At 35.7% G+C, this 26450-nt stretch overlaps 1 protein-coding gene across 1 annotated transcript; it reads left to right on the top strand.

Moving 5' to 3' along the window:
* The first annotated feature begins 25350 nt into the window (after window positions 1-25350).
* Window positions 25351-26326, top strand: LOC110890341 (early nodulin-like protein 1). Its single transcript, XM_022137938.2, has 2 exons — window positions 25351-25568; window positions 25820-26326. The coding sequence occupies exons 1-2, from the start codon at window positions 25403-25405 to the stop codon at window positions 26224-26226; spliced, it is 573 nt and encodes a 190-aa protein (XP_021993630.1). The 5' UTR covers window positions 25351-25402; the 3' UTR covers window positions 26227-26326.
* The last annotated feature ends 124 nt before the right edge of the window (window positions 26327-26450 follow it).

The following is a 26450-nucleotide window of genomic DNA, read 5'->3' as shown; positions in this document are numbered from 1 at the left end:
TCAACTTATGAGGTTGGTGAGTGTTCTAAAAAGAATTTTTACAAAAGGAAAGCCAGAGATAACCAAGTGTGGGTTGTCAAGAAGTCTGAAGAGAAAGTCGGCGATGAAACTGGTTCCACAAAGCCAGAAAAGCCACAGGTTGAGAAAAAGAAAGGAAAATCTGTGTATTCAGTGAATGATGATGAATTTCCATCACTGAAGTTTGAACAAGTTAAACAGAAAGTTGGTAAAGTTGAGATCTCAGATCAGTTTTATTCTGAGAAAACTGAGTTTGATGTCGAGAAAACATTCAATGGGAATGTTAAGAAAATTTTTGGGAAAATGCTTGATGGGAAAGTTAAAGGGGTTAAAGATCTTTACGCAACAAAGAAAGCAACTTTTAATCCAACTGAACAAGAGCTTAAAGAGCTAAAAACACTTAAGGTTGGTCAGACTTGGGTGGAAATTCTTTTCCCTTGAACATCTGACTATACCGGAGATCCCTAGTTTGTAATCGTGGATCAGGAATCGGCATCATTCTTGTTAAATGTTTTTTGTGAAGGATTTGAAAAATTGTTGAAATTTTTACAGGTTAAAGGACTACGCCGGAGCTTCCAGGTTGGTAAGTGCGAAGCAGGAATCGGCATCTTGTTTGGTAAATGATCTAGTGTAGATGTTTTATTCCTACACTGGACAAAGGTGATTGTTTGTACAATTGGTACAGAGGGTGCATACTTGCATATGGTAAATCAGGGACATTAATTTGTACTTGATCTACTACAAGTGATTGATGAACAAGATGATGAACCAATCCCTACAAGTGGTAAAAACAAACTTATTTTCCGGAAAAATCATTTTGATTGAAACAAACTTAAGTGTTTCGAAATCATAATGAGAAAATAGTTTGTTGAAAGGGGGAGTTTTGATTGTTTATGCCAAGTGAATGGCGATCTGAGGTAGGGCTGGCATATCGTGTATACCCATACACGATAAGACATGACACGATAAGACACGATACACGAAATCCCATACACGAACACGACACGATAACTTATCGTGTCCTTTTTTCAAACACGAACACGAACATGACACGATATACACGAAAATTACCTGTTAATACCTGTTAACATGACTGTTCGACTATTATACACGAAAATTACCTGTTAATACCTATTAACACGAACAAAAACACAAACACGACATGCTATGTTGGTGCACAGAATGTCTGTTGACTTCGTCTGCATTAAGTCTTAGGTCAAGATAGGTCAAAATAGGAGCTTGAAAGTCAAAATTAGATTTAATGTATAGGTTCCGCTCATGTGAACATTTAGTCTAGGGGTTTCGCTTATTAGGACTTTAGGGTTTCGCTCATAGGGTGTTGAGGGGGTTTCGCTCATGTGGACTGTCATATGAGCGAAATCAGTCAAAGTATATATAGCAGTTATGAGCGAAACCAGGTCATTCAGTCGTGTATGTTGGAGCGAAACCTAGTCATTGCTTTGTAACGAAACTCTGTCAAAATCATTCCAGAAAGCATAAAAAGAGAAGGAATTGAAAGGAACAGATGTGTTACTTCATCTATATTGATTCTGCCTTTGTATTTGGAGATGAACTACCTTATACTGACTGTTTAGGGTCGGAAACCGGTCCAACAAGTGGTATCAGAGCACAGGACGAGGAGTTCATACTACTACAGCTTGATTCTACCAGATTCTCTCATTTCTACTCACTTTCTCTCATACTTTTTAGATTTGAACTGGTTCCTACGGTTGAAATGGCCTGATTTTCGAGTATAACGTGTGAAACATACAATTAACAAACCCTAGAAAGATTCAGGTTAAAACACGGCTTAAAAATAGTAAAAATCAGTTAAAAACCATATTTTTCTTATTCGGACATCAAAGGTTTCGCTCGAAATACCTAGTTTCGCTCGAAGGTTTCGCTCGAAATTACCCTGGTTTCGCTCATACGGAAGTTTCGCTCATAGGGACATCTTAGTATTTCGCTCATAGGGTCATCTTGCTAGTTTCGCTCATACGAACAATCTAGTTTCGCTAATACGGACATTATCAGTTTCGCTTATAGGAACATAACCTGATTTCGCTTTTCTGTCAAAAGTGATATTTCGCTTTTGTGTCACCACACTGCTATTTCGCTTTTGTGGACATACAAGCTGATTTCGTTTTTTGTGTCACTGGTTTTCAAAAATTTTGAAAATTATTCTAAGTGATTGCTGCTTTTGCAGGTACACTCAAGATGGATGACATATTCTTGAATCCGTTCAGCGATTTGTATGCATTTTCTGGAAATTCGGGAGACGATTCATCTACAAGCAAAAACAATGAGAATCCGCCGAATGCGAAGAAAAAGGAAGCTTGGGAATCTGAAAGTGCATTTGGAACGTTCAATAAACCTCCAAAGCTAATGGCTATCGAGGAATACAGTCCGTGGTCAAGAAAGTTTGAAGATTGGTTGATGGCATTTGCATTTCCCAGCTGGAGGAGTCTGAAAAATGGTTATTCAGATGGAAACAAAAATGGTGAAACATTAACATCAGCTGAGGAGATTGAATCATTTGTGGCTGAGCAAAAATGTGTGGCATTGTTATTTCAGTCCGTTAGGGAAGACATAATCTCATTGATCGATTATTCAAATGCAAAAGATCTCTGGAAAAAGCTAGAAACTAAATGTCTAGGAAGTGCTGAAATTGTGAAAAGTAAAAAGAAACTTCTTAGGAAAGAATTTGATATGTTTGGCTGTTTAAAGAATGAGTCAGTCTGTAAAATGATAGAGAGGTTTGGTCATCTGAAGCTGGAATTAGCAAGACATGATATCAGATATCCTGAGGATGAGCTTATCGACAAATTGTTCGATTCGTTGCATGACGAGATGGATTGGAGATATTATGTGCTGATGCTGAAAAATACCATCAAGGATCCAGAAAAGTTGACTTTAGATTTGTTGATTGAGAAACTTGAGAGTCACGAGTTGGAACTGAAGAAGACATTCAAAATCAATCACTCATCTTATCAACAGAATTTGGATTTGTATTATCCAAAGAGCATGATTCCAAAAGTAACTTCTCCCAAGACGGCGTTTTCTGCTGAGAATGTGTCCACAGCAAGCAAAGAAAGTCAAAGCAGTCAAAGCAGTGGAAATCATAGTGGTTATCACAGTGGATCTTCATCATCCGCAAGTCATTCTGATGCAAAGAATCGTTTTCAATGTAACATCGCAATAGATCTAAAGAATGCTCAGAATTTTGATGAGGAGTCGGCTAAACAGCAGATGATCTTTCTAGCATCAGTGTTGGAGTCATATGAAGGGTTAGTAGTAGGGAAGATAGGCAACACCAACTTAACAAAAGAGGACTATGATCAAATAGATCCTGAAGAAATGGAATTAATCGACATTCGTTGGTGCATGGCCAGTGCGGTTCGTCGAGCACAGCGTTTCATGGAAATAACCGGCAGAAAGACAATTGGTGGTCCATCTACCAAGTTGGGTTTTGATAAGTCCAAGGTGACATGCTTCAAGTGTAAGCAGAAAGGTCACTTCAAACGAGAATGCAGAAACGCATATGCTGATGAGTCGGAGAACCCTTTCAGAGAAGACTATTACAAGAAGGCAATATATCATCAGAATAAATCCGAGCCGTCTAGATTGAAGCAGGTTGAAGACAACAAAGAGAAATCTAGAGCTCTTGCGGTGATTTATGATGATGAGGGTTACGACTGGAGTGAAGAGGTTCTACCGGAGGAAGATGCGGTTGGCTACGCATTCATGGCAAAAACCGAACCTATTCCGTGGAAAGACAACAGAACTGAAGAGCAAAAGTATAAATACAGAAAAATGTTGGCTGAAAACAGAATAATTAGAATATCTGGCATCTATCTGGAAGCGAGGAGAGCGAGAAGATGGGATCCGGACAGAGAGTGTTATCTTGACCCCTATGGAAATATTGCAGTTGATGACAAAACTCTTGATCTGGAAGCAATAATCAAGGAGTTTAAAGATGAGGATGAGTATTGGCAGAATAAATGGTGGGGAACTGGAGACGAGAAGGAGAAAGAAGAGAAAGAGAAAAAGGAGAAAGAAGAGAAAGAGAAAAAGGAGAAAGAAGAGATAGAAAAGTCAAAGAAGATTGATACTGGGGTTATTGACACAACGCAGGAGTTGAATGCTGAAAATCTCGGAAAAATGGCTGACAAAGTGCTGGCTGCTAAGGCACTTGAGGTAGACTCTAACTCCGTGTCTGAGTCAAAAGGCCAGGTCAGTTCAAACTTGTCAACAAATGCGTCAGGTAAGAAAATTGATGGAAATGTTGATTGCAAAAATTGCAAAAAAGAGTGCAAATTTTGTAATACAGTCACGTATCTCAACGGTAAGAAAGTTGAAGATCTGACAGCAAAAGTCAGAAACGTTGAGAATCAAATTCTTGATCGTGACAAAAGAGTTAAAGCTTCGACTGAACGGATAAAAGAATTAACTAACCAAATTGAAAATGATAAAATTGATCATGAAAGAGTTAAAAACTGAAAATGAAAAGTTAATTCTTGAAAACCGTCAGATTTCTGAAAAGTTTGAAAAACTCAAAAGCACAATGAAAGATAATGATGATCGAAATGGTAAAACTTATAAAGAAAACGTTCATCTAAAAGCAGTGCTGAGAGTAAAAGAAGAATCAATCAACAAACAACTGGATGAAATCGCTAAACTGAAACTTAAATTTCAAGAGGTTGAAATTGAAAATGAGCGAATCCAGTTGAAGCTTAACAGTTACAGCTCCGCAAGCTTTGTTTTGCAACACATTGTTCCCAAACCCATCGGGAAAAACAAAGCTGGCGAAGATGTTTATTCTGATGGAATCGGGGTGGGTTTTCATAGAGTTCCACCGCCGATTTTGGATAATTACACGAAAAAGCAATCTGGGTTGGTTGAAATTGAAGAAGAAAGTGAAGTGAAACTTCCTGAATCAATTGATGTCACGTTCACATCTTCCAATGACGATAGTGTTCAAAATGATATTGTAAAAGGTGTAGTTGAAAATGTGCTAAAAACGGATAATGACACTACTGAGGAAGATGGGTGTTTCTTGGACAAATACATTCCGAAACAAAAATCCAAGAAAAACTTAAATGAAGAATCAAATCTTGTCATGTACAAGATGTTAGGTTCAAATAAGTTGTTTTCGGATTCTGAGTTTCCAATTGAGAATGTAAACATGAACAAATTGACAAATGTTTTCAAGTTGATTGAAGTTGAGTTGTCAGAAGTGAACAATCTGAGTCAAACGAAGAGAAAAATGAGTTTTGAGAAAGAAAAAGCTTACAACAAAAAATCTGTTAATCCATCATGTTTTTATAATAACAACAAGAATCGAAACAAATGGTCGGGTGGTTATCAGGGGGGTAAGCCTTATCAGAAAAGAAATGTTCCAAACAAGAGGTTTGTTGAAAAGAAAAACTTTGTGAACAGTTCAAGTTCACTTGCTGATGAAGAGAAAGAGATTTTTTTCAAAATCAAATAAAGAGTTCTTTGAGAAGAGAGGTTCACAGGCTCAGTCTGAAGGCACAAGTCGAGTGGCTGATACTCGAACATGCTTCAGATGTAATCAAGTTGGTCACATTGCATGAAAGTGTACCAATGTGAAGCCTAAGACTGAAACTGTGAAGACTCAACAAAAGAAAGTTGAGGTGAAGGGTAAAGCACCAATCGTTGTTGAGAAAAAGAGTATGAAAAATGACAACATCAAAGTGAAAAATGAACCTGTAAAGAAGTCGGTAACTAAAAATGACAAATTTTACGAACGGGTTGCATTATCTCAACAAGTTTGGAAACCTAAATCTGAGAAAAAGATTTCATCTTCTGAGGATTCAATTCAAGTTAATTATGATGCAAATTTTCCACCTCTGAAGGCTGAAAACTTTAAAATTCAAGTTGCGAGAGTTAAAACTGTCAAGGTTACACCCAAGGCTGATGAGGCTTGGGTGGACACCATGTTTGACTAAGCAGTTTGAATTGCCGAAGCTTCTTGAATAGCGAAGCATGAATCAGCATCCTTATTGAAGTTTTAAGTCAAAGTTTGTTATGTGCAGGATCTTCCAAAACTTGTATCCAAATGGATCATGGATAGTGGAGCTTCAAGACATATGACAGGGAAGACTGCGTTGCTGTATGATGTGAGAAACATGAATGGAGCATACGTAGGATTTGCTGGTAATCAAGGAGGAAGGATTATTGGTGAAGGAACGTTATCTAATGGGATTGTGACGTTTGAAAGAGTTAACTACATTGCTGAGCTGGAGAACAATCTGCTGAGTATCTCGTAGATCTGTGACAGGATGTATACCACTCACTTCACTGATAAAGAATGTTTGATCTTGAAACCAGGATTTGTTATCCCTGAGGAATGGATTATCATGCGGGCACCAAGAGTTAATGATCTGTACGTGTTGGATATGAGCGTAGCTACAACCACGGGTCAAGCTCATTGTTTTGTGTCCAGAGCAACTGAAAAAGAATCAAGATTGTGGCACCGGAAGATGGGGCATATACATCTTAGAAAAATCAATCATTTGGTGCATAACGATTTGGTTACAGGAGTTCATGTCAAAGGTTTTCATCTGGAAGGGGAGTGCATTAGCTGTGTAAAAGGCAAGCAGAAGAAAAAGTCACACCCTACAAAGCAAGTCAATTCAGTCTCAAGACCCCTGGAGAGACTTCACATGGATTTGTTTAGTCCAGTGAATGTCAAGAGTATTACGGGAGATAAATATTGTCTTGTGGTTACTGATGATTATTCCAGATTTTCGTGGGTTTCTTTCTTGAAGACGAAACGTTTGACAGTTTGATGGTGTTGTTCAAAAAGATTGAGAATCTGTACCAAAGGCGTATCAAAAGAATTCGAAGTGATAATGGTACTGAATTCAAGAACAGCAAGATGGAAGAATTCTGTGATGAGAGAGGTATATTGCATGAGTTTAGTGCTCCGTACACTTCGCAGCAAAATGGAGTCGCAGAACGTAAAAACCGGACACTAATTGAGACGGCTAGAACTATGCTCGCAGATTCAAAGTTACCGATTAATTTTTGGGCTGAAGCTGTTTCTGCTGCATGCTATACGCTCAACAGGGTTCTCACTGTCAAAAAGTTCAATAAAACATGCTTTGAGCTGATCAATAATCGCAAACTGAATTTGAAGTATCTAGAACCGTTCGGGTCACCCTGTACAGTTATAGAGCCTTATGGAAAGTTTGGTCCGAAGTGCATTGAGGGTATATTTGTTGGATATTCAAGTCCTACGCGACGTGTCTTCGTTCCAAGTGAGAAGCGGATTATTGAAGCTGCAATTGTTGAATGTCAAGGTTATACTATGCTGCCACAAAGTCCAGGAGATTCATGGCGATATCATTACGACAAGTTGTGGGAATCATTTGACATAATGGAAGAAGAAGAATAAGAAGATTTCTTTGATGAATTGGACATTTTGCGTGAGTACGATTCACAGCAAAGGTTCCCAGCTGAGTATACAAGGCGACCACGGGAAACTTCAAATGACGACGAAGCAGGTCCTAGCAATGCTGGTGAACACGATGATGTCCAACAGAATGAACTTGCTCAAGATAATCACTCAGTTGAGAATGATAATCAGGAATCTGAGAACATGCCGATCTTTGATCATGGAGATTCAGATTCAGAGGGGGAGCAGATTCAGGATTCAAGTCAAATAAACCAAGTTGGTGAACAAAGTGCAAATCAAAATGTTACTAATCTGGAAGGTGATATGGATGTTTCAAGCAAAGTGATGCCGCGAACTCTTTCATATCATCCAGAGGAGTTGATCATAGGAGAATTGCATTCAGGTGTTCGCACGAGACGTCAAATAGACCAGGGCTTAACATGTTTTTATTCTACAGTAGCACCTTTACAAACTGAATTTTCATTAAGTTGTTTTATCTCGCAGATCGAACCGAGAACGTATAAAGAGGCGCTTACTGAAGACTCTTGGGTAATTGCGATGCAAGAAGAGTTAAGTCAGTTTGAAAAGTTAGGAGTGTGGAAGTTAGTGGATTTACCGGATGGTCAAAGGAAAATCAATACAAAATGGGTATTCAAGTGTAAAAGAGACGACAGAGGAGTTGTTGTAAAGAACAAAGCTCGACTTGTTGTTCAGGGCTTTATTCAACAGGAGGGGATTGATTTTACAGAAGTCTATGCTCCTGTGGCACGACTAGAGGCAATCAGAATTTTCCTTGCATTTGCGTCTTGGAAGAACTTCAAAGTATATCAGTTGGATGTAAAATCGGCGTTTCTTTATGGGAAGGTCAAAGAGGAGGTTTACGTCGGTCAGCCGCCGGGCTTTACTGACCCAATTCACAAAAACAAGGTCTACTTATTGGACAAAGCGCTGTATGGTTTACACCAGGACCCGAGAGCTTGGTACGAGACTTTGTCTCAACACCTACTAGCCAACAAGTTCATTCGTGGAAAAGTGGATGCCACTCTCTTCACTAAAGAGGTCGACGGACATCTTCAGATAGTTCAGATTTATGTAGACGATATAATTTTTGGGTCAACGAATGAGAAATTATGCAAAGATTTCGAACAGGTGATGAAGCAAAAATTCGAAATGTCATCAATGGGGGAGATGAAATTCTTTCTGGGTCTACAAGTTGAACAACTTCCTGAGGGAATTTTCATTCACCAGACGAAGTACGTGCATGATATTCTAGAGAAATTTGGAATGTCAAGTTCTACTCCAGCTGCTACCCCACTTGCAACAAATCATGGGATTCACCCAGATCTCACCGGAGACAGGGCTGATGAAACGTTTTACCGTTCCATGATAGGTTCTTTGATGTACCTAACTGCTTCACGTCCTGATATCATGTACCCAACGTGCCTCGCAGCAAGATATCAATCTAACCCGAGAGCTTCGCACATGATTATTGTGAAGAGGATATTACGCTACCTGAAAGGAACTCCTACATTGGGGTTGTGGTATCCTAGGAAAGGCGACTTTACGCTCAAAGGGTATTCCGATTCGGATTTCGGATGCTGCAAAGTCAATACCAAATCAACGACTGCAGGATGCCAGTTCTTTGGACCTAGATTGGTTACCTGGCAGTGTAAGAAACAAACGTCTGTGGCGTTATCTACAAGTGAAGCGGAGTACGTGTCTGCTAGCAGTTGCTGCTCTCAGATCCTGTGGATACAGCAATAGATGCGCGACTACAGTTTGCAGTTTCTTAACACACCTCTTTTTGTTGATAATGAGGCCGCTATAAATATAACAAAGAATCCAGTACATCACGCTAAAACTAAACATATAGAAATTCGACATCACTTTATTCGCGATTGCTTCGAGAAAAAGTTGATACGAATTGAGAAAATCCACACTGACGAACAGAAAGCTGATTTACATACCAAAGCTTTTGATAAAAATCGGTTTAAATATTTGTTAAAACTAAATGGTATGAAGCTTCTTTCGGTGTCGGATGGCATAATTGGCGTTGATGAGAGTACTGTTGCGGATGAAGATGAGAAACAATCTACAATGGTTTGTCGATTTTTTACCTGTTTTGGTATTTAGGGGGAGTAGATGTATATAGTTTATTTTCAGAAAATACAAAAACAGTAAAAAATGCAAAAATACAAAAACATGATAAAATGTCAAAATCCAAAAACAATATAAAATCGGAAAAAGAGCTTGTGTATAAAGGGAAAATGATAGTACATCGGCTAGACAATTACAGTATGCTAAAGATTTGTAAAGATTAAATGAGTTAAACAGTCTCACTAATGATGTGTCGATAGGTTTTCGCACAATTAGTAGATTTATTCGGGATATAAACCTAAAATTTCAAACTTGTGAAATTCGTGGGGAACACTACTTGGATATATAGGTAACCCCTGAAATCTCGTTTGAAAGGTCCCATATTCTGAGATACTAGGTCTTTATACTCAGTGATATCTGGGGTATTATTCCGGGACTTCTGCTGAATGGAAGTTCTGACCTAGTCCCCGAATAATACTTTCTGCAAATGCTTGAAATATAGCATCGCCCTCAGTAAGCTGATGAAACAATAAAATTGATAGTCGCTGCTGTTGTAACTAAAAGATCCTCTAAAGGGGACACACCAGAAAGTCGAAGCCGTCATCTCTCTGCGTATACGGAAGTATCGACCTGAGCTCTTACGGCCCTCGCATTTAACCCCTAACAGATATCATCTGTGGTATACTCACCTGTAAGACTGAATATCTGGGATTCTGGATACGGGAGTATATTCAAGAGGTGGGACACATGAATGAGCTAAGTTCATAAAACATCTAAATCGTATCCTGAATGAATTGAAATTTGTGTGAGAATTTAAGATGGATCAGTATATCGACAATCGAGGAGAATTGTTTAAGTCTGAGCATGTAATGAAGCTTAACGGTACTAGTAATTTGTCTGAAAAGCTGATATGATTCTCTGACACGCTCGCCAAAAATAAGTTTGCAAATAGTTTACTTTCTTTAAATTTCTGCAATTTAAGTTTTCAGTATTTCACTTCTTAGTTTAGAACACTTTATTAAAAATCCAAAAAGATTTTATTTCTGCTTTATTTTTGACAAACCAAATTAGAGAGTTGATTGTTGGATTCTCGAAGATTGAAGCAGATGAAGGAAAGTTCTGAGCTGAAGAATGAGGAGAGCTTCCTTTTTCGGAAGTTTGAGATGTTATTGAAAGTTAAAACATGTTCATTTATTTAATGCTTGTTACATTTTTCAGAAAATATTTGAAAATGTTTTTACAAATTCAGTTTGATTCGTCAAAAGATCAACCAAGGTCATTAAGTTGGACTTGGTAGATTAATTGAGTAATCAGGGTCATTAACTTGGACCTGAATACTTGAGTGGATTTCTTAAACTGATTGAGTTTGTGATTTGTTGTTGAAAAGATAGTATTGTAATATTTGATGTTTGAGACACAGGTTTTGGACTTCATCATTCCCACAAAAGTTAATTGTCAAAGCTTGAACCAGATATCTCAGATTCTAGCATACTGAGAGGGGAAGTCTGTGAAAGGGGGAGTCTGGATCAACGGTCAAAGGGAAGTCTGAAGATGGAGCCATGACAAGATTGTGAACCTGTGAAGATAGAATACTTATAATGTGAAGACAGAGAGTTGGAGAAAAGACCAAGACTGAAGACTCGGAGCTGAAGACTTCGTCAACATCCAAGGGGGAGTCTGTTGGTGCACGGAATGTCTGTTGACTTCGTCTGCATTAAGTCTTAGGTCAAGATAGGTCAAAATAGGAGCTTGAAAGTCAAAATTAGATTTAATGTATAGGTTTCGCTCATGTGAACATTTAGTCTAGGGGTTTCGCTTATTAGGACTTTAGGGTTTCGCTCATAGGGTGTTGAGGGGGTTTCGCTCATGTGGACTGTCATATGAGCGAAATCAGTCAAAGTATATATAGCAGTTATGAGCGAAACCAGGTTATTCAGTCGTGTATGTTGGAGCGAAACCTAGTCATTGCTTTGTAACGAAACTCTGTCAAAATCATTCCAGAAAGCATAAAAAGAGAAGGAATTGAAAGGAACAGCTGTGTTACTCCATCTATATTGATTCCGCCTTTGTATTTGGAGATGAACTACTTTATACTGACTGTTTAGGGTCGGAAACCGGTCCAACATGCTATCTGAGAGTTACAGAGGGAGTTTAGGGGTTTTATTTTCTTTGAATTGAATGAGGAATGAAAATATAAAGGAATTAAGGAACCCACACGCACATGGCTGATGAGTTTTATTTAATTTAATTTCTTATCGTGTACTAACGGGTATTAACAGGTAAACAGGTATTTAACCTGTTTATACACGAAATACACGAAAATTAACAGGTAATCTCGTGTCTACCTGTTAGGTACACGATACCTGTTAAGGCCATACACGATACCTGTTAACTTCGTGTAGGTTCGTGTCGTGTATTCGTGTATTCGTGTAAAATTGCAGCCCTAATCTGAGGCGATTCGATGTTGGTTGTCAAATTTTCTGTACAGTTTGTTTTCAATTTTCTTTAATGTGTTTGCATTTTAGGGGGAGTAGAAAATTTCAGAAAATCCAAAAACTTTAGAAAATTTGAAAAATACAAAAACATGATAAAATGTAAAAAGAGTTTTGTTGTATAAAAGAGGAAATGATAGTACATCAGTGGACTGTCACAACATGCTAAAGAATTGGAATGTAAAAATGTGATAAACAATCTCACTGTGGATATGCCAGTAGGTTTTTTCACATTTAGTAAATTGTGACGAGATATAAACCTAAAAATACAAACTTGCTTATTTTGTGGGTAACAACTTCTTGAATATATGGGTAACCCCCAAAATCTTGTTTGAAAGGTCTCTCTTTCTGAGATACTAGGTCTTTATGCTTAGTGATATCTGGGGTATTATCCCGGGACTTCTGCTGAATGGAAATTCTGACCTAGTCCCCGTATAATACTTTCCGCAAATGCTTGAAAAAGCGCAGCCCTCAGCAAATTGATGGAACAATAAAATTGATAGTCATTGTTGTTGAAACAAAAGATCCTCTAAAGGGGACACACCAAAAAAGTTGAAGCCGTCATCTCTCTGCGTATACGGAAGTATCGACCTGAGCTCTCACGGTTTCGCACCTAACCCCTATACAGATATCATCTATGGTATACTCACCTGTAAGACTGAATATTGGGATCTGGATACGGGAGTATATTCAAGTAGTGGGACACGCGAATAAGTTTAAGTTCTTAAGACATTAATTTCGTATCTCGAAACAATTGAACTTTGTGTGAAAATTTAAGAGGACCAATATACTGACAATCTAGGTAAAATGTTTAGAACTTAAAATGAAATCAAGCTTAACGATGTTGGTGACATGTCTCAAAAACTGATATGATCCTCTTACACAAACTCACAAAAATATTGTTTGTAAATATTTCTTTACTGCATCTCTTTACATTTCAAAATCCAAAAAGATTTTCGGTGTGTTTTAGCATAAACTTTTGAAAATTTCAAAAAGATTTTCGACAACTGGTATTGAAAAGCTGATTTTCAAAATTCCGAGTGCTAAATATGATAAGTATAATTTGAGGGGGAGTTTGTACTTTGAAATCAAATGTTTTTTTGATCAAATTAACAAATGGTTCATCTAAGAGAATAGTTAATTTTTGAGAGGGAGTAAGTGTTAGTGCATATATTGAATTGTTAAATGTATGAAAATTTATGTTGAGGTTGAGTTTATGCAGGTTAAGTATGAGCTGATTTAAAGATCCTGAGCTGGAAGTAAGCCAGGTGACGATCTTGAAATCAAAGCTGTGTGAAAGTAAGCCAGATGACGATCTTGGAACAATCTTCTGAAGAGCCAGGTCATTCGATCCTGAGAAGCTTATGTTTTAGAGAGCCAGGTTACGATACCTGAGGACTCTGTTTGAAGAAAGCCAGGCAACGATCATGGATCTTGTGAAAGCCAGACAATGATCCTGAAGCTGATAATGCTGATGAACTGAAGGAATGTCAGCATATCGCAAAGGGGAGTCTGAAGACATGCAAAGAGAATATAGAGAAAGTGAAGCCGAGAGACTGATCAAGACTGAAGATGCGAAGACTCGACACGTAAGACTCGTCAACATCTGAGGGGGAGTCTGTTAGTGCATGCATCTGTCGAATTCGTCTTGTATCGAGTCTTAGATTAGATTGTATAGATCAGGGCATGTATAACGAGAAAATGTCAAGTTGTATGTTATGAAAATGCTGATTTCGCTCGGAATGCTAATTCCGCTTGAAATGTAATTTGGACACTTTCAAGCGGAATCACAAGTTTCTAATTCTGCTCCAAATGTCTCATGTATCTTTCGAGCGGAATCAGAACGGTATATATAGGTTCCAGGAGCGAAATCAGAGCAACGATTCTTGAATTCCATACCGAAGTGCTGCCGGTGTGAGGACTGATTGTATTCACTGTCAAATTAATATAATCAGTGTTTAAAGTGAATTGCGTGTTGTATCTAAGTCTATTTCTTGTTTTCCGCACCTGAAATAGATCAGAACCTCTCTGAACGACTCGTTCGGGTCAATCGCACGATCCTACATGCTAGGACGAGCTTAGAATAAGCGTCTAGAGCATATTTGTCTGTAGATCTTGCAGATCGAGTCTCTAGAAGCATTTGAACAATATTTTTATTTGAATCTGGGTTGTCGGAACAAAACATTTGACTAGTTGTTATCTGTAATAATTTGTTTTACTATTTGGGATACGGTATGGGACGTATTAATTAAACTAAATAGTAATGTTAGTTGTTATGGAAACTTCTGGACAATCTATTTCGCTCAGTGCCATGCCCCGATGATTCCGCCATCGGTTGGGGTGTGACAGGTAGTTTTTGGGGCGTTTTATGGCATGTTGGCGTTTTGACAAGCATTTGGTTGTGTGACGTTTTTATTACTTATGGCGTTGTTATTATATAACAATCAACTGAAAAAGAAAATTAAAAAAAAAATATATATATATATATATATATATATATATATAAACTATTGATCTTCCAAATCTTCACTGTCACCAGTCTCTTTCTTCTTTTGAAGCATCTTCACTGGCTGTTTCGATTTTCGTATGATTTTTTTTGAAGTAGTTTTTTTGTCACCGTGTGGAAGCACAAAGTCTGGAATCAGCCTCTTTTTCTTGAATATTTGTCCATCTCATGCAGCAAAATGTTATTGAGTTTTCACCCTTCAGCCAACAATCTTTGAATTTCCAATGAACGGTGTTTTTTTAACTTTTTGGCGTTTTACCGAGAAAAAGAACGCCACTAAATAAAAGCACCTTAAAACTCTAAATTTTGATCATGCGAAATCAATAATGTTTTGCTGTATGGTGATGGACAACATTGTTAATCCTCAGTTAAGAAAGATGTCTGACAATGTTGTCCATCCCATACAGCTAAACTTTATTGGCAACAAACCTCAATAATGATTTTGTATATTTTGGCGTTATAAATTGGATGGAAGTTGAGGATAAAGTCAATAAGATTTTACTCAATGAAATGGAGAATATCCTCACTTAAAGATTTTGTCCATTACATTGAGCGAAACCTTACCGACAACCAAACTGAATTTCAAATAAAAGTTTTGGTTTAGAGGATATTTGATGTTTGGGTTTTTGGCGTTTCTAAGACCAATGGTATATATTAAATATGACGTTTGGGTTTTTCTGTGTTTTAATGGAAGGTCTGAGATGTTGTATATATAGGATGTTTTTGGCGGTTTTTTTAGGTGGGATTTTATTATAATTAATTTTGGCATTTTATATCTAATGGCGTTTTAGATGATGATGGTTTGTGCTATTGTAGGTTAAGGTGGTAATTTAATGGCGTTTTATTTCATGCGATGGCGTTTTGTGTAGAGAAGTCAAAAGACATTTATACCCTTAATGAAGCGCGCCACAGCAATAAAAGTTATGTTATTTACGAAAACGCCACCGCGTCATCTAGTCCATATATTGTTTTGATCGGACGATCCATAAGCGTTCTCACCATTCTCACACTTTTCACCATTTTCTCTAAATCCTGACCCTATATCTATATGGGTAAGGTTATTGTAAAAAAGGTTAAAAGTGTGAGAAATGTGAGAAATATTGTGGAGATGACAAGTGTCCTCCATCTAAATTAATTCAAAAGGGTAAACAAGTAATTTTATAATTAATTCAATTAATTCAAAACTTACCATAGCCGCCACCATAATTATAGGAACAGGATTTTTTTTTTAAAATCTCTAAAAAAAACACTACGGATAACACTGCAACCACCATTCGGCACATATATAACACCATTCAATAATTATATAACACCATTCAGTAAGTATATAACACCATTCAGTAAGTATATAACACAATTCAGTAAAGAATATAACACCATTGAGTAAAGAATATAACACCATTCAGTAAAGAATATAACACCATTCAGTAAAGAATATAACACCATTCAATAAAAGAATATAACACCATTCAGTAAAAGAATATAACACCATTCAGTAAAGAAATATAACACCATTCAGTAAAGAATATAACACCATTCAGTAAACAATATAACACCATTCAGTAAATAATATAACACCATTCAGTAAAGAATATAACACCATTCAGTAAAGAATATAACACCTCTGTATCATCTTCTCCACTTCCGGCACCACCACTGCCGCTCCGCTGCTGCTGTCGTGTAGAAAGAGAGATCATCTGGTCGTTCGATGTAGAGAGAGAGAGATCGCACGACCACCACCACTGCCAATTCCGGCACCACCACTGCCGATCCGCACCACCACTATCGCTGCTGCTCGCCGCCGCCGCTCCGGTGCGATGTAGAGAGATAGATCGAAATTGTAGAGAGAGAGAGAGAGAGCATCTGTTCGAGTGATTGGAGAGAGGGATCGAAATTGTAGGGATTTTGATTTACAATTTCCTATTTTGAATGGACAGAAAGACTTTATTACCCCTATAATTTTCAATTCAGTCCAAAAAAATAAAACAAATTTTACAATTTGGTCTATTAATCTAAACCATTAGATCAATGATCTAATGGTGTAGATTCTTTCTTATTCTTCTCATACTTTTGGTCTTTTATACAGGAACCTTTACCTATATATATATATATATAGGGCAAGGATAAATCGAAAACCCACTTGAGTTGAGAAAACACAAGAAACTCAACATCTACCATTGATTAGAATAGATGGATGGTTGTGATGTGTTTGGGTATTATCTCTCTTACTTTTTGTTATATTTACATCTAAGGGTAAAATAGGGATAGAAGCAACTGTGCATCTGACTTCCTTTGATGTGTCCCCTTTCTCGTACATCTTTTTGAACATATAATTCAAAATACATATTAAAAAAAAGAAAAGAAAAAAGTTCTGACAAATTCCTTTTCCAATGTGTCCCCTTTCTCGTGCATCTTTTTCTTATTAAAAAACACTAAAATCTGTATATCACCCTATCACCCTATCACCCTAAGGTCCATTCATGAAATGATGACTTTTTTTAATTCATATATATTAACGAAAAAAAGTGTCAACTTCTTCATAAAGTTGTTTTGGGCCACTGGTGTAGTATATAACAAATAAATGTAAAAGCATTAGGTGAAAAACTGGATATACACGTTGAATAAGGTTACATTATATGTACCATCTTATTAAGGTTACATTCTACAAATAACGTTACATTTTCTGTATAATTTCAAAAAATGTACAAAAAAATAATGTTACCATTTAAAGGATATCCACATACATAAAAGTGTAACGCGTTTTCTTTTCTTTCTCGGCCGACACAAAGTGTTATATTACATCACATTGTTACAAAAGTCATCTTCCTACTAAAAGATGTTACATGTTGGTACGTACACTACAATTTTTACATGATCAATTTTACGTCACATATGTAACATTTTTTTTTGTAACACAAAAAAGTGTAACACTTTCCTTTGATTGATTGTTACATTTCTGTAACGGGCATTATTTTTGTAACACAAAAAAAATAAATAACAGGCATTTTTTGCTTTGATTGATTGTTACATTTCTAACACAAAAAAAAAATGTAATAACACACTCTGTTTCTGTAATAGTCACTTTATTTTTACAATAATCTTGAAAAAAAATGTAACAACACACTTTATTTTTACAGCAATCTAAAAAAGTGTAACAATGCACTTTATTTTCACTAACATGCATAATTTATGTAATACGAAAAAATGTTCTTTGATTGTTACATTTCGTAACTAAGATGCAAAAGAATTGTTATGAGAATTGTTACATCAAAAATAATCTTCATTAACAATAATCCAACACAAGTAATGTAACTAGCAATGTTACAAAATGTATATAAAAAATATAACTTCATTAACAAGAATCCAACAACAATAGATTTTTTAGATTCAATCATAAAATCAATAATAAAAAAAACACATATCCAGAAAACAAGAACTTAATAACATTCATCTTCTTAAACAGAAAAATAAAAAAAAGTTGCAGATCTACAAAAAAAAATGAAGATCTACAAAACATAAATTGCAAATTTGAAAATTGCAAATCTGGAGGACCTTTTAGATCTGGAACACAAAAAAATTGCAAATCTGAAAATTACAAAAAAGTTGGAGATCTACAAAACACAAAAAATGAAGATCTACAAAAACGCAAACATACTTATGGATCTGGAGGATCTTTTAGATCTGGAACATCATGTTCAACATCAAACATCTTTTGGATCATCTTCAACATCTGAAACATCATCTTCAACATTGGATTTGTTGACCACCGCCGGATCTTGAAACCACCATCGGATCTATTAAACATTGCTGGATCATGACTCTCACGCACTAGATCTGGTAACCACCGGATATTGTTTTTAATCTTGAACAAACTTTTGGTGGTGGTGGGTGTTTTTTTTTAATCTGGAACAAAAGCTTTTTTATGAAGCTTGATGTAAATTTGGTTGAGATGAGAGAGATAAAGTTTGTCATGTGGTGTTTTTAATCTCACCACTTGTGTTTTAGAGAAATGAAATCTGAGAGATTTGAAAGCATATTTATCTTACATAAAAAACAAAAACAACTAAAGAGAAGAAATCATAATAAATACTACAGAGAGGAAAACAAAAGCATATGTCATAGTACAAGTACAAATCATAATAAATGCTACACAGAAGAAAAGAAGCAAAGGGTCTACATTGTCTCTCATACACATTCAGTCAAAATTAAGGGAAATGACGAAATTGCCCTTGTCTCATCTTATACTTAAATGCAACGTGGCTCAATCCTAGCTACACATGAGGGTTTACTGGTTTTTCTTAACTGGGATGAGTTTTCTCATTATAATTAGCTTTCCCCTATATATAGTGTGAGGTTCATTGGGGAACACTAAAAAAGTGGGGAACAGTGGGGAACCGACTCAAACGAACTCCGATTGGACTCATTCCAGCGGCGTTGGAACCGGCTCGTCGAACCCTAACTAGGATCTCTTAACCCTAAACCCTAAATCCTAACCCCTAAACCCTAAATATATTAGGGTTTGGATTTTAGGGTTTAGCTTTAGGGTTTAGCTTTAGAGTTTAGCTTATATATATACATATATATATATACATATATATATATATATATATATATATATATAGGGAGCCGCTAGAATGAAAACCACCTCGAGTTGTAAGAACCGCGAGAACTACACCCCACGGGTGGGCGTTCACCACGATTTTTTTTTACAACTAGATAAGTAAATTATAAACACAGCCGTAAAAAAAAAAAATTAAACGCCACGGCCGGGGGGTAGTTTTTTACACCACAAGTTTGGTGAAAAAAAAAAGAAAAAAGAAAAAAATTAAAAACACCAAACTTGTGGTGTAAAAAACTACCCCCTCGGCCGCGGCGTTTAAATTTTTTTTTTACGGCTGTGTTTATAATTTACACATCTAGTTGTAAAAAAAAATCGTGGTGAACGCCCACCCGTGGGGTGTAGTTCTCGCGGTTCTTACAACTCGAGGTGGTTTTCATTCTAGCAGCCCCCTATATATATATATATATATATATATATATATATATATATATATATATATATATAAAGTGTATTGTACAAAATGGCTTAACGTACGCTACGTACGCGATGTGAAATCGCATGTGATAATTTTGATGAAATCGCATGTTGGTTTTTTGTAACAATTTTGCATGTGATAGTTTTGATGAAATCGCATGTTGGGTTTTTGTAACAATTTCGCATGTGGTAATTTTGATGAAATCGCATGTTAAAAAACCAATATGCGAAATTGTTACAATAAACCAACATGCGATTTCAATGTGGAATAAAGATCTGACGGCTGAGATGATCGCATACGTAATGTAGGATAAGGGCTCTTGTACGTTAACCTAACATATATATAGAAACACACACACACACACACACAGAGAGAGTTTTAACTCTTACCCTTTCATTTTTTAGGCTATCTCCATCCACAACTTTCTCCAACCCAACCTACCTCAACCTTCTACTCACATTCACAACCCAACCTTTAAAACATTTTTTATTAAATATATATTTTTATGCTTATTATTTATCCATAAATGTGTTAAAAATAATTACAATTAATATTTTCATTTTAAACCGATTTATTTTAAAAACAAAATAAATAACAACAATATAAGAAATCTTTTAATAAAAAACACACACATTCATCAAACATAGTTAATAAAGTTATCGAAAAAAATCTAACGAACCAGTAAGACCAGTACATGTGGAAAACAAAGATATATGCATTTTTTATAAAAAAAAATAATTAAAAAAATATGTTTTTTTGAAGGAACTCGGTTTTTGATAAAATTTATATCGATATGTTCATAAAAAATAGTTAAACAACACTGTGTTTTCAGATTTTTTTAGTAATTAAATTTTAAAAAGTTATTAAAGAAAATCATGTTTTAGCTAAAATGAATGGTTATAAAACAAAAATAGAAAATATAATTATAAAAGAACCACTTCAACATATGGCATTTTTAAAATAATAAAAAAATCATCAACCAAAGTTGACACACCAACTTGGTCGTGAGTTTTAATTGATTTTTTTATTTTTTTTTTCACTTTTTGGCCAACCAACCAACGTTTTGGTCACCAAATGGTTGTAGCCTTACACATTATACCCCTCAAATAATTAAGCTTACTATTTAAGCCTTAAATTATTTTATTTTAACCTTTTTAATTTCTTTTTTATGTTGCTTAATGTCGTTATTCATTTTTAAGATAATTTTTACGTTTTAGTCTAAATTTACGAGTTAACACGCTACACACATGTGTGATTCAACGTTTTTACTTTTTTTTTTCTTTGCAGTTCAACGATGTCGTAGCTACAAGCAGGTCACATGTCGATTTAGTTATTCTTATCTGGCTAAATTGCACTTTTCGTCCTTTATGTTTCAGGGTTTTTGCAGGCGCTGTCCTTTAAGTTTAAAAATTACACTCTATGTCCTTTATGTTTGCAACCTATAACAGGCGGTGTCCTTTCTCATAAACCCAGTTAACTTTTTTATGTTAAAACCCCTCACCTTAACAGCAAGGACCATATGTGTAACTTTGTAAACATGAGGGACCTTTAATGTTAAAACCCCACTTCTTCTCCGGCCATCTTCTCCGGCCTTCTTCTCCGGCCATCTTCTCCGGCCAATTTCCTAAAATCAAACCAGAAGTAACTACCTTCTTCTCCATCTTCCATAACTGAAAATCAACCAATATAGAGTAATATAGTAATATGATTCCCTGTGGTGCATAAGAAGCTACTTGTTAAATCTTCAAAAAAAAAAAAAAAAAAAAACCCATGTCAACAAAACTATTCCAGTATAGCCCAATAACAACTTTATCTCAAAATTGAGGAAAACACCTAATACATTAAAAAAAAAATGTTCTACCTGCCATTTCAATTGATTGTGTAATTATCGTGAATATTTGATTAGCAAGAAATGAAATTTTAGAAAAGTATATGCTAGAAATCTGAATATGTGCAGGAATGGCCACTGATTAGTAAGCTGGACCCAGTGGTGTATGGCCCCCCTGAATCAGCAATAACCAAGGAGACTAAAACCATATGCAGGCAATAGTCTAAAACCTAACTCAAAGCCATATGGAGCCGATTTGAGTGTGACGAGATCTGAGATTTCGGCGAGCCTTGGGAGGTATTGAGATTTGAAGAAGATTCCGGCGCCATAATGGCGATCTGTGGAGGATTTTGAGGCATTGTTGAAGTCTGATAGTGAAGAATATTGGTTGATTTTCAGTTATGGAAGATGGAGAAGAAGGTAGTTACTTCTGGTTTGATTTTAGGAAATTGGCCGGAGAAGATGGCCGGAGAAGAAGTGGGGTTTTAACATTAAAGGTCTCTCATGTTTATAAAGTTACACATATGGTCCCTGCTGTTAAGGTGAGGGGTTTTAACATAAAAAAGTTAACTGGGTTTATGAGAAAGGACACCGCCTGTTATAGGTTGCAAACATAAAGGACATAGAGTGTAATTTTTAAACTTAAAGGACAGCGCCTGCAAAAACCCTGAAACATAAAGGACGAAAAGTGCAATTTAGCCTTCTTATCTATGTTTGACGTTTTGGTCTATTTTTTGTGAGTTGACACACTTTTTTTATGATAATATTTTACGTTTCGGTCTAAATTTTGCGAGTTAACAAGTCACAATTTGTGTGCATGGTTCAACGTTATTCCGTCTACTTTTTGTTCGGTTTAACGAACCCGCTGCAAAACGCGGGTCCTAAATACTAGTTAGATAAGTTTATAAACTTATTTCTTTACACATACAAAAAAATATATAAAAATACAAAAAAATTAAGTAAACTTCGTCAACAATAAACCTTTTAGTTTATTTTGTTGGTCCCAAACCCGGGTAAAAGAGAGTTTTTTTTCTCAAATAGTGTTTTCTTTTTTGGAAAAAGGCCTCGAGTTTTTGAATTTGCTTTATGTCACTAAAATGGTTGAACCGGCCATGTGACGTGTTACGAGGATACAACAGTGACATTTCAAGCTTTTATTTTTGTTTATATCATAAAGCCTTCACAAAAGAGTGAACTAGAGTAAAACCGATTTGTATTTGAATATTATAGATGAGTAACATATCTCTAAGGTAGCGTTCGTTTCATGGAATGGAATGGAATGGAATTAGGAAGTTTTTCTTTGTAAAATTGATCTTGGTTAGGGGAGGGAGGAATTTGAAATCCTTCACTCTAATGAAATTTGTGACTATTTCAACATTCCTTAGAAATCCTTCACTCTAATGAAGGAATGGAATGGAATGTTGAAATAGTCACAAATTTCATTGATTAAAGAAATTCATTGGATTTCAAATTCCTCCCTCCCCAAACCAAGATCAATTTTACAAAGAAAAGCTTCCCAATTCCATTCCATTCCATTCCATGAAACGAACGCTACCTAAAGATCTATCCAAGCATGTGGTTTGGACTTTTAAGAAATGATCAAAATCTATGTTATGGGTCGAATTAACGCAATCACAATAATCATATTTTGCAAATGGGGGGAAAATTTAATCAAGAGTTAGAAAAATCGGTCACGTCATGAAGAAAAATTAAGCCCAAACCCCGGGGACAAGAAAAAATAAGCCCAACCCGGAAGCCCATGAAAGTTGTATGGCTCCTAATCTCCTATAATGTCATTTAGAAGCTTCTCTTGCAAGATTGTTATGTTGATGAGTCCATGTTCATATTTCTTATTTATTACATGTGTTTGAGTCTCGAATCAAAATGGGCAGGTTGTGATCACAACTATGATGTTATTTACCCCAACTTGAGCCTTGAGGAATTTACGAGTAATAAACTATTTTTTTATTCCTTATTCCTCATGTACTGCTTGTCTGCTTTAGAACCTAACATGAAAAATGTTAAACATATGAGTAATTGAGTACCAAAATCAATGAATTTTCATTGAAAATGATTAAACTATATCTCAATCACGTGTCTCTTTGACATAGATTTAGTCGTAGCTATGCTTTTAGATTCAAGGGGTACTCGTACAACATTCTCATATAATAAATATGATGCATAGGGGCGAAGTATAGAAAGGGCGGGGAGGGGCGCCCGACCCCCCGTACTTTTCGCTCAGTAGTGTTATATATGCAGTTTTTGTATAGAAATTTTTGGTATATACGTTTTCGACCCCCCGGTTCTATAGAAACTTTTGGGTATATACGTTTTCGACCCCCCGTCATTCGGGTCAAGCTTCGCCACTAATGCACACCTTTTAAAGATATATCCATTATATCATTCATGTGTCCTAAATGAAGTAAAATCATACGTGGTAACCATACTTCTTTCTTCGCATCGTTGTCTCACACATACGCATCGGGTATATAGCATAAATGATTTAAGGGATAACTCCAAGTGTATGCTCAATACACTTTAAGTCTTTCGGTACTTAGACTTTTACGTTGTTGTGTGTAGCGTATTCGTTATTTCTTTGTAAACTAGTGGATTAGTTTAATTTTTCAAAATTATAGAACCTTTTTTTAAGTTTTTTACTTTTTTGGAAACTAAAGTTAATACTCTAAAAACTATGTTATATTTGTCACTAAGAAATTGAAAATTTGTTAACACGCCTAATAGGTTTCAACTCAAAGAAGTCACAATTTCCAATTTACAAAGCACACACCGTACCCATTTGGGCATGGACATTTAGTATCATATATGATTATTTAAAAACTTGATGTTACAGCAAAAATGAAATTTAATATTATTAACTTGTTTGTAAATTGGTATAAAAGAAGGTTTAGTTTTAGTACAACTTTTGCATCTCCTCCATTTCAATGTTACTCCTATGTATTGTATAAACTTGAATGAAATTATCAAGATCTCAAATATAAAAATATCAAGAGAAACTCTCTATTGACTCTTTTTCAATCTAAACTAACATTCATTTTCTTTTCTAAACGTGACATGTTTAGCATGACCATTAAACAAGAACATAATATGTTTAGCTAAACGTGTCATTTTCTTTAGAATGATGAGTGGGTTACGTGACATTGCACATTAAACACGATTAAATGTAAGAAGTTCAACAAACAACATAACATGTTTAGCACGATATGATACATTTAATACGATCAAACAAGCAGTTTAATAATACGAATGACACAATACATTTAACACCATTACTAACACGACTCGCTAGACTCACTAAACACAATTAACAAACCTTTACCCAAAAAAACACAATTAACAAACAATAAAATACAATTAACTCTACAAAATAAAAGTTACCCAGTTTACAATCTTTAAATTAATTATAAAACTATAAAAATACGTCATCTGATAAATGGGTCATAAAGTATCGTTTTGGCCGATTAACTTATTTAACACAATAAGTTAAACGTGTTATTTGTGTCATAAACAACTTAAGTATGTTGAACCCGATTAGACAGGCTATTAATCGTGTCATGAAAGTGTTGACTCGCTTATGATCCGAACACATTTCCAAAACAATGATCCGTTTATCTTTATATTAAGTCATTTCATGTTAACAGAACATGTAATAAATTTGGACCTCTGCCTCTAGGATATTTATTTTTCTTTGAACAACAATGAATATATGTTATATTCAATTAAAATTTAATTAAGCTTGTTTAGAATTATAAGGTATAGTTAATTCTATTTCTAACAACTCGGATAACAAGTTAGGAATATTCTAAAAGATGTGGTAAAGCAAAGTATAGCCCTCAAAAAACAAGTATTGACATTGTTTACCTCATACTAAATATTCTTTGCACTCCCACCTAAGAAACCTCATTACAACCAAAAGCTTCTTCTACAAATACCCAAATCATATCTTAGATCCTCCTCACCTTCAAATTCTTGTGAACATTTTCAATGGCGAATTCATTCATCGTTATCAGTGTTTTAAGTCTTTTGTTGTTGATCCAGAGCAACGACGCATACGAGTTTTTGGTTGGAGGTTCTGGTGATTGGAGTCTTGCATCAACCAACTATAATCAATGGGCCGAAAAAAGCCGTTTCCAAATTGGTGACACCGTCTGTAAGTTCATTCATTAAAAATTCAACTTTAAGTAAAAATTAACTGCAAAAACCAAATAAACAATTGCACCTTTACCTTAAAATGTGATGCATAAGACAGTTATATCTATCTCACATTATATCTGTCAAGCACTACGTATAAGTGTATTATATAGTTTTTAGTTCAACGTATCCTTGTATATATTAACTATTGCAATATTAATGATTGTGAGTTATTAAGTTAAGTTCTTACTATCTTTGTTCGGGTTGTAGTATTCAAATATGAAGCCGAGAAGGACTCGGTGGTTGAAGTGAGCAAAGATGATTACAACAATTGCAACGCAGCATCACCCATTGCAAAGTATAGTGATGGTCACTCAATGGTCAAGTTGAACCAATCTGGACCTCATTATTTCATTAGTGGACTTGTTGAGAACTGCAAAAACAACGAGAAAGTTGTGATTGTTGTCATGGCTGATCGAAGCAAACACCACCAATCGCCGCCAAGCTCACCACCGTCTCCAGTTCCAGCAGTTGAAGAGTTGCCATCTCCACCACCCGCTCCAGCAACAGAAGATAATAACCCGACTCCAGCCCCTAGTGCCGCTTCTTCAGCTGTCATGAGTTTCGTGTGTTCTGTCATTGCTTTTGCTGGCTCTTCTGCTCTTTATGTTATTTGATTGCGCAAGTGACTTGTTTGCCTTGTTTATTGTTGTAGGCTTCTGTATGATACATAAATAAGTTGTCACGTTGATTATATTATTTATAACAATATTTGTATAGGTGTTCATAAACCATTAAAACTAACTAGACTGTCAAAAACCAAAGTATATACCATGGTTGTAAAGATCCCGACTAGACGCCGATTAATCGCTAGTCCATACTCCATCGCCCGACTAGCAAT

This window comes from Helianthus annuus, chromosome 11, assembly GCF_002127325.2.
Source record: "Helianthus annuus cultivar XRQ/B chromosome 11, HanXRQr2.0-SUNRISE, whole genome shotgun sequence".
In the NCBI taxonomy this organism is placed as follows: Eukaryota; Viridiplantae; Streptophyta; class Magnoliopsida; order Asterales; family Asteraceae; genus Helianthus; species Helianthus annuus.
Note: the sequence above shows the minus strand (reverse complement) of the source record. Positions and strands in the feature narration are given on the sequence as shown.